This window comes from Zalophus californianus, chromosome X (genome assembly GCF_009762305.2).
Source record: "Zalophus californianus isolate mZalCal1 chromosome X, mZalCal1.pri.v2, whole genome shotgun sequence".
Lineage (NCBI taxonomy): Eukaryota > Metazoa > Chordata > Mammalia > Carnivora > Otariidae > Zalophus > Zalophus californianus.
The window spans coordinates 72,838,832-72,847,902 of NC_045612.1; the positions used below are offsets into that span (position 1 = coordinate 72,838,832).

Sequence of the window (9,071 nt, forward strand, 5' to 3'; positions counted from 1 at the left end):
ATATGTGAGGTATTTGTCTATGGGATCAGTTTCTGTGTCCCTCCACTAGAATATAAGTTCCACAAAAGCAAGGACTTCGCCTCATTCATCACTATATTTTTGACTCCTAGAACAGTGCTCAATACATAATAGGTGTTCAGTAAATACTTTTTGAAAGTCAGGCTGAAGTAACTAGTCTAATAAAGAGTTAAGTGTGGCTCTTCCTAGGCCGGCGCTCTCACCAAGGAGAAGGCCATGTTCAGTTCGAGCGCGAAGACTGTGAAGCCCAATGGCGAGAAGCCGGACGAGTTCAAGTGCGGCGTCTCCCAGGCTCTCCTTGAGTTGGAGATGAACTCCGACCTCAAAGCTCAGCTGCAGGAGCTGAATATCACGGCTGCCAAGGAAATTGAAGTTGGCGGTGGTCGGAAAGCTATTATCATCTTTGTTCCCATTCCTCAGCTGAAATCTTTCCAGAAAATCCAAGTCCGGCTAGTCCGTGAATTGGAGAAAAAGTTCAGTGGGAAGCATGTTGTTTTTATCGCCCAGAGGAGAATTCTGCCTAAGCCAACTCGAAAAAGCCGTACAAAAAATAAGCAAAAGCGTCCCAGGAGCCGCACTTTGACAGCCGTACATGACGTGATCCTGGAGGACTTGGTTTTCCCAAGTGAAATTGTGGGCAAGAGAATCCGTGTGAAACTGGATGGCAGCCGGCTGATCAAGGTTCATTTGGATAAAGCACAGCAGAACAATGTGGAACACAAGGTTGAAACTTTTTCTGGTGTCTATAAGAAGCTTACAGACAAGGATGTTAACTTTGAGTTCCCAGAGTTTCCGTTGTAAACAAAAATGATTAAATAAAACTTTCACAGTAAAAAAAAAAAAAAAGAGTTAAGTGTGAAGAACTACTTCCCACTTTTTCTCAGAGGAGAAAGAAAAACCAAAGTTCAATTTTGACAGTGATTGAACAATTGAGTTTAGTGACAAAGGTACAAGTTTATACTTGCATTTTTACTCTAACCAGTACATAACTTTCTCATATATTATAGTGAGCAGACATTTTCTATCTTAACAGTTTCTTTGAACCAGAACAATTGCCAAAGGAGCTCACGTGTTAATCTATGATTACCTCTCCGTATGCAAGAAGAAAGTGTTGTCTTCTGTCTATAGTCAAATCTGTAGACTATAGATTAGCATAATCCTGAAAATAATGTTTCTCAGGGGAGGTCTAAGGATCTCCAACATTAGAATCACTTATCTAAAATGCATATTTCTAAGCCTCATTCTGGAACTATCCAATCACAACTGGGGGAGAACCAAGAACCTGCATTTTAAACAAGTTCTCCTGGTGATCCTTGTCAATAACTGAGAGATTTTACTCTACTTGTAAGTTAGTAAGTTAGCTTATCATGTTTTCATGGATGCTGACAGAACCCATGAAATTCCTGGGTCAGAGATAGGAGTTTATTATTGTTATTGTTATTATTATGTAATTATTTTTATTACTCAGCAATACCTGCAGCCAGAGTATCAGCATGTGTTTCAGTTCCCCATGCCTTAATTCTCACAGGATGGCACAAGGAGGGCTAAGTGATGCAGGAACATGCAGTGAGTTGTGTTACAAAAGAAGAACACCAAGCTTAGGGAACCTAACTTTTTTATAATGGGTGATAAGTATGTCTGATCTTTATTCTAGAAGAAGAGATTATCTTTATTATATGTGACAGAAATAAACCTGTCCTTTGTTCTGGAAGGGGATACAATCTATCTTCCAAGGCTGTTCACTGTGTAAACACCTTAGTCTGGAGCACAGGCAATCAGTGCCTCTGTTCACAAGACATACAGAGATCTATGGAGAATTATTTTCTAATAATTCTAATTGCTACTCAAGTTTGGGAATCATTGCCCCCAGAAAGACTCTGTCATACTTACAGAGCTACCTTCATACACCCAAGCTTATTAGGTCCTGTCAAATAGTTTACCCTTCTCTGTTCCTCCCAGCTTGACCCAGCCTCTTTCCCCTAGCCCTGTTTCCTTAGGTTATGCTGTTCTCTTCGTCACTCTTTGCTCTGAAAAATAAACCCACAAGCTGGCTCTGAGGCACTAGGGGCTCCCACTAAAGGATTTGTTTGAAGAAGTAGGAAAGTATCTGGAAGGAAAACACATAACAGTGAAAAAAGAGCATAAACATTTATTTGTTAAGTAAACTGCTATTTATTGAGCACCTACTGTGTCCTAGAACTGTACTAGACACTGGGAATATTAAGATTCATTCATGACTTGGCGGTGGCCACTGCACAAACCAGGCATTACTAGCTCACTGGCCTTGCTCTGCTTCCTCGGCAACGATGTCTGACAAACCCAATATGGTTGAGATTGAGAAATTCGTAAGTTGAAATTGAAGAAGACAGAAACACAAGAGAAAAATCCACTGCCTTCAAAAGAAACGATTGAACGGGAGAAGCAAGCAGGCAAATCTTAATGAGGCATGCACCGCCAATATGCACTGTACATTTCACAAGCATTGCTTTCTTATTTTACTTCTTTAGCCGTTTAACTTTGCAAGATTCAAAGAGGTTGTATCAAGTTTAAATGGCTGTGCTGCCCCTTTTCACATTGAAGGATAGAGAACTACTGACAATGAAGGCCATGCCTTCCTCTCCCATATGGCTGTCTGGCTGGCAGAGAAGGAAAAGAACTTGTATGTTGGTGAAGGAAGAAGCTAGGTGGGATGACAGTGAAATTTAGAGTAAAAGTCAAGATGGTTCAAGGTGTTCTGCAGACTGTAAAATTCAGTTTAATCAGAGTGCCATTTTTTTTTGTTCAAATGATTTTAATTATTGGAATGCACAATTTTTTAAATGTGCAAATAAAAAGTTTTAAAACCTGAAAGAAAAGACTTGTTCATTCAACACATATTTTGGGAGTGACTATTACATGCCAGGTACTAGTTAGAATAAACTTTAAAGAAATAAAAATATTGCCATTCTCCTCAATAAAGTTAATAAGGGAGATTGCTATGTAAAAAATAATTGTTCAATGGTGTGATAAATGCTACAATAGAAGTAATATACACGTGTGTGGGTGGCACTGAGAAAAGAATAGCCAATTCTGCTTAAAGAAAGTAAAGGAGGGCATGCATGGCAGGGAAGGGAAGGCTTCACTGCAGAGAAGATGATTGTACTGAGTCTTGAGGCACATGTAGGAGTTTTTCAGGTGGACCGGGGATTCCAGCAAGAAGGAAGAACACATACAAAAGCATAGAGGCATAGAACAGAATGGTGTGGTTAGGAAAGTTGAAGTAGTTTGGTATAGGTGGAGTTTGAGGTATGAAAGGAAAAGTGAAAAGATGACAGTTGTGTGGTAGACAGGGCCTGGATCTTGCAGAGCCTTATCTACTGTACTGAGAAAGCTGTGTGTATCCTAGAGGGAAAGAGTCCTTACTGAAGGGCCAACCAAGTTTGCAAAATTAGATTTGTACTTTGGCAAAAACAGCAGAAGAAAAATTATAAATGGGAGTTTACCAAGTAGATTTGGTAGGGTATAGTGAGAGTGGTCCATGGAGAGAACAGCATGTGAAAAGGAACAGAGGTGTGAAAGAATATGGTGTGTTCAGGGAACAGCATGTAGCTTGATGTGTTCAGGATGTTCATGTATGGGTGATAATGAGAGAGTGATAAGGTTACAAAGATCATTAGGATGGCAGACAATGAAGGGCATTGTAGCAGGGCAGTGTAGGTGGTTTAAGAGCATGGACGCTGGAGCCACATTGCTAGCATTTGAATCCCATTTCTTCAGCTTACTAGCAGTGTGAATTTAGGAAAATTATGGGACCTCCCTTAACTCAGTTTTCTCATATGTAAAATAAAGATAATAGCTACCTCAAAGGTTTGAAGATGAAATTATTCAATATGTAAAAATCAATTAGAATGTTCTCAGCACTAAGGAAAAATATAAATGTTAGCTGCTTTTAGACCATATTAATAAGTTTGAACTTTTTCTGGCAGTTGGGAAGTCTCTGATGGCCTTTGAATGGAAAGGGTATACACAAAGTGGTGTTTTAGGAACACTGACTCAGTGGCAGTGTGGGGAGGATAGCCTGCATGGGGAAGAAACTAGAGGCATGAAGCCCTGTTAGGATAATGTTGCAGAATCCAGGAGAAACGTGAGGCCTGACTAAAAGATGACAGTAAGATGGAGAGGAAGGGACACACATCAGAAGAATCTTGAGGCAAAATGACAGAACTTGGAAAGAGTTGGGTAAGGAGAGTGAAGAAGAAGAAGGTTCATATTCAGTTAGGGGGTCCCAGGTTAGTTCCATGTTTGAGTGTGCCATGCCAACTTTTCACAAATTATGTTCTTCCTTCCTGGTCCTGGTTGCAGTGACTGCCCAACTCTGTTATACTTCCTTGCTTTCCTAAAAGTGTTGTTCTTCTCCAGACTCAGGCCCTCTAGCACAAAAGAGGAGTTAAAAAAAAACACCATCTGAGATTTCCTGGGAAAGCTGATAGAATAATGCTGACCTACAGACTCTTACTCAATCTCTTACCACTGCTGCCAAATACCTAACAAAATGAACAAAGATAAATCATAATTTTAAAAAACACTAACAATTTCAACAGCAATAAACAAACAAGGAAAGGAGTAAAACGTCAATATGTAAATTTCCAAAAGTGGCAGCCAAGGAAGAAAACTGAAGACCTTGGGACAGTGCTAAAATGTTTCTAACTATTCAAACCCCCAGAAACAGCACTTAGGGGGGAAAGGCAAGTCAACAAAATCCTAAAAGTCATCACTTAACCCCACCAATTTGGAGAGTAGTCAACAGGAGTTTGGAATGGGTAGGGGAAAGGGTTGAGGGACACAGCATTTGAGGAAGGGTCAAGAACATACCTTCAAGAGGAGAAGCCCCAACATATTACTATAGGATCTCAGCTATCAGTGTTTGCCATTTTCCAGAGGTTCCCTCCATCCCTATATCTTAAGAGTATTGAACCAAAGCTTTGGAAGTGGTATATACTCCTGGCAGGTTTAAATGGGCCACATATTGACATTTAATAAAACATCAGAAGACAGAAATCAGAGTCTAGGTTCCTCAGCAAGAGAGGCACAACTTTAGCTGAGTTTCCCTTCCCATAATTTACCTGAAGGCTACAGAATAATGAACAGAACATTCTGCTTTCAAAGGAGACCTTGGAAGAGTATATGAAAAGTTCTAGATACACTGGGATGGTTGTCATGGAGGATTCAACCAAATTATATCAAAGCAAATAGAAGCCCTGGCAAGCTCATATTAAGCACAAGCAAGGGGAAAAGAAATGACATGGCTACTGTGCCAACATACCACTACAACCAAAGAAGAAAAAGGAAGAAACATAGGATGCAAATGAGAGATTAAATCCATGTGGAGCAGCAACTGCAGTCTTGGGCATTTATCCCAGAGAAAAAACATATTCACACAAAGACCTGTGCACGAATGTTCCATAGTAGCTTTCCTCATAATAGCTCCAAAGTAGGAACAACCCATATGTACTTGAATGGGCAAGTGATTAAACAAACTATGGTACACCCATACCATGGAATACTATTTAGCAATAAAAGGAACAAACTGTTGGTATACACTATAACTTGGATAGATCTCCAGGTAATTATGCTGAGTGAAAAAAGCCAATCCTTAAAGGTCACATATTATATAATTCCATTTATAAAACATTCTCAAAATGACAAAGTTATAGAAATGGAGAATAAATTAGTGGTTGCCAGAAGTTTGGGATAGTGAAGGTCAGGAGGAAGGGTGTGGTTATAAAAAGGCAACACAAGGGATCCTTGTGATGTTGGAACTGTTCTACATCCTGACTATGGTGGTGGATACACAAACTAACACATGCAATAAATTACATAAAGGTACACACACACAAATGAATATAAGTAAAACTGGGGAAATCTGAATATCAATGTCAATATCCTGGTTGTGATTTGTACTGTAAGATGCAAAATGTTACCTCTGGGAGAAACTGGTTAAAGAGGATCTACCTGTATTATTTCTTACAAGTGAATGTGAAGCTACAATGATCTTCATAAAAAGTTCAATTAAAATAAAAACACATGAAAGAAAACATAACCCAAGAAACACACAAAAAAATTCTGAGCGTTTTGCATGTTAGAACTCAATAAAACAGGGGCTCTGAGCTCAGTGGGGAGTCTGCTTGAGATTCTCTCCTCTCCCTCTGCCCCTTCCCCTGCTTGTTCACTCTCTCTCTCTCTCAAATAAATAAATAAATCTTAAAAAAAGAAACATAGTAAGAGAGAAAACAATACTATTTTAGAACTAATAAATTAAGTAGACACAGCATGGCTCAAAATAGCTATGCCTAAAAATAGAATCACTGATATGAAAGGAAGTATTGTGATAATCATAGTGAATCAAAGCTAAAGGACAAAGGGATTAATTCACTCATAGGATAATAGTCATGGAAAATGAAGACAGTCTAACTAGGCTGGCTAGGATCCCTAATGTCTATGGTGAATTCAAAAAATTGTGCAGAAAAGGTATTTAGGAATGTAATAGAGAAAAATTTCCCTGAAATAAAAGAGGAACCAAATCTGTAGACAAAAAAGACATACTGTGCTCCAGAAAAAAAAAAAAAAGAAGGAAGGAAGGAAGGAAGGAAGGCAAGCATGATTGAATATCAAAGATAAAGAAATAATTTTTTAGGTGTATAGACAGAAAAAAGCAAGATATTTATATGAAGGAAAAATCAGCCTGGTTTCAGACTTCACAGTGATATTCAATACCAAAAGACAACGGAGTAGGCCTATAAAATGTTGAAAGAAAGTTTAAGTGAGACTCGAAGATATCATACCCAACCAACTACTTTTTCAATAAAACTGCAACATGTAGAACTCAGGGAATAGAGTATTCATAAAACCTTCTACAGAATCCAGCCAACCAAGAGGAAAAAATCAAATTAAAAAGTCTGGGAACAGATAAACCATGATAGAAGAACACAGGTGGAGCACTGAATTCATTTAAGTAAATATTTATACTACATATACACCCCCTAAATAACGGAGGTAATGCTGGTAGCAAAGCAGCATGTAGCAGTTAATAACATTTACAGAGTAATGATATAACTAATAAAAATCTGGAGGTTGGGGGAGAGGAGATGAGAGGAGGTATAACAGTGATAATCTTATCTTCCCTAGTGTGAAGTCAATATCTCTTGAGGTGAAATAATATTTATCCAAAGGTTAGCAATTCCTTTGGTTTCATTTTAGTCTTCTATTAAATTCAAGTAAAATTAGATTGAATATTTTTAATAAAACTGGCCTGCACTCTATGATCCTATTTTCATAAAATCATTTTTATCTAGCCATCCATCCATCTCTTTTCTGAATATGCACATAGAGAGATGTCTGAAATAATGTTCACAAAATATTAACACTGATTATTTATGGATGGTAGAATTTTGGGTGATCTGTTGCTTTTTTATTTTTATAAAAACAGTAACATCATTTTCTTTCTCTTTTCTCAGAAGAAAGAAAACTGTATTTGTTCTTTGGTTGTGTTGGAATCAAATTTTATCTGATATGACATGACATTAATGGGCCATATCAGAACCTTGTATATCTTAAATTCATACAGAAATGTTCTTTATGATGTGGAATGACATTTGCCTATTGTGAGACCATATGCATTGGTTAACTAAATATGCAATTAGCACCCACTATAGGTCTGACCCTGTGCTAGACCTTATAGGAGAAACATGGCTTCCAATCTTGAAAGAACTTTCTTTTTTAAAAATTTTATTTATTTATTTATCAGAGAGAGAGAGCACGAGGAGGGGAGCAGCAGGCAGAGGGAGAAGCTGGCTCCCCACTGAGCAAGGAGCCTGATGTGGGACTCGATCCCAGGACCCTGGGATCATGACCTGAGCCGAAGGCAGACCCTTAGCTGACTGAACCACCCAGGTGTCCCTTGAAAGAGGTTTCAATTTCAGCTGAAAAAACAAAATGCATATTAAGGAGAAGTTTTTCACCAAAGGTAGATATGTCAGAGTAAGTGAAAATGGCCCAACTGGTAAAAAAAAAAAAAAAAAAAAAAAAAAAAAAGCAATGAATGGGTGCCTATTCTAGGTATGGGAGATACAAAGATGCATAAGGCACATTCTCTGTACTTGAGGAATTTATAATTCAGTTGAGGAGAGAAAGTATAAATATATAATTTTATCATAATATGATAATCACTAAGATACAAGTATGCCAGTAGTACAGTGTGAACAAAAAAGTGAATAAAAGCCGTAATAATGAATCAGTAGAGACAGAAATAGATGACTTGGCTATGGCTCATGTTAAACTTTGCGATGGTTTTGTGCGAGCTTCCACTTTCTGTTTACCATGTTTTACACCATGGCATTGTAATTGATTCTTTAATATCATCCTCCAGTGAGACCATGGTTCTTTGACAGTTCAACTTGGTAAATATTTGAGGCACACTGTGTGCCAAGCTCTATGTTGGAGATCCAGAAATAAATATATAATGGACCGATCCTTCCTCAAAGAAGGGGGAAAAGGAGGCAACTAACTTTTGTGAAAGGCCCATTTGTTCCAGGAAGTTTGCAGAAGATTTCTCATATTATCTTCTTTATCTTTGCAACAACCCTATGAGATAAATAATGCTAATCTTTTACAGAAGGAAACCCTGAAGCTCAGAGAAATTAAGTAACTAGCTGGAAGTCACACAACTGATAAGTGGCAGGGTAGATATTTGAATCTATATCTGTACTACAGGTAGTGCCCATCTAATGGGAAGAGCAGGCATTTATAACTTATAGTGTTATTCAAGAGTACCTGCCATAAAAGGTATTAACAGAGTACTCTGAGTGCTAGGAGGGATCCAAAAAGACTTCTCCATTGTGACTCATCTTTGAGGAATAAGGGCAAAACTGGGGCTGAGGGGCATTCTAGAAGACAGAAGAGAATTGAATTTCTAAGAAAAAAAAAGCCACCATGATGTCCTTAAAATAGTGATCTGAAAAGTTTGAACTTCTCCACCAGGAATCTGAGCAGGAAAAAAGTAAATGTAATTTTATTAG

The 9,071-nt window shown here is 38.1% G+C and overlaps 1 protein-coding gene and 1 pseudogene across 1 annotated transcript; both read left to right on the forward strand.

Annotated features, from left to right (window-relative positions):
• The first annotated feature begins 234 nt into the window (after positions 1 to 234).
• LOC113931069 (40S ribosomal protein S7-like) lies at positions 235 to 864 on the forward strand. Its single transcript, XM_035725683.1, has one exon. It carries the CDS (start codon positions 235 to 237, stop codon positions 817 to 819), a length of 585 nt encoding a protein of 194 aa, XP_035581576.1. The 3' UTR covers positions 820 to 864.
• Positions 865 to 2,324: 1,460 nt separating this feature from the next.
• Positions 2,325 to 2,458, forward strand: LOC113931128 (annotated as a pseudogene).
• Positions 2,459 to 9,071: the final 6,613 nt, after the last annotated feature.

Coding starts and splice junctions, on each gene's coding strand:
- LOC113931069 (XM_035725683.1), top strand. CDS start 235: ATGTTCAGTTCGAGCGCGAAGACTGTGAAGCCCAATGGCGAGAAGCCG.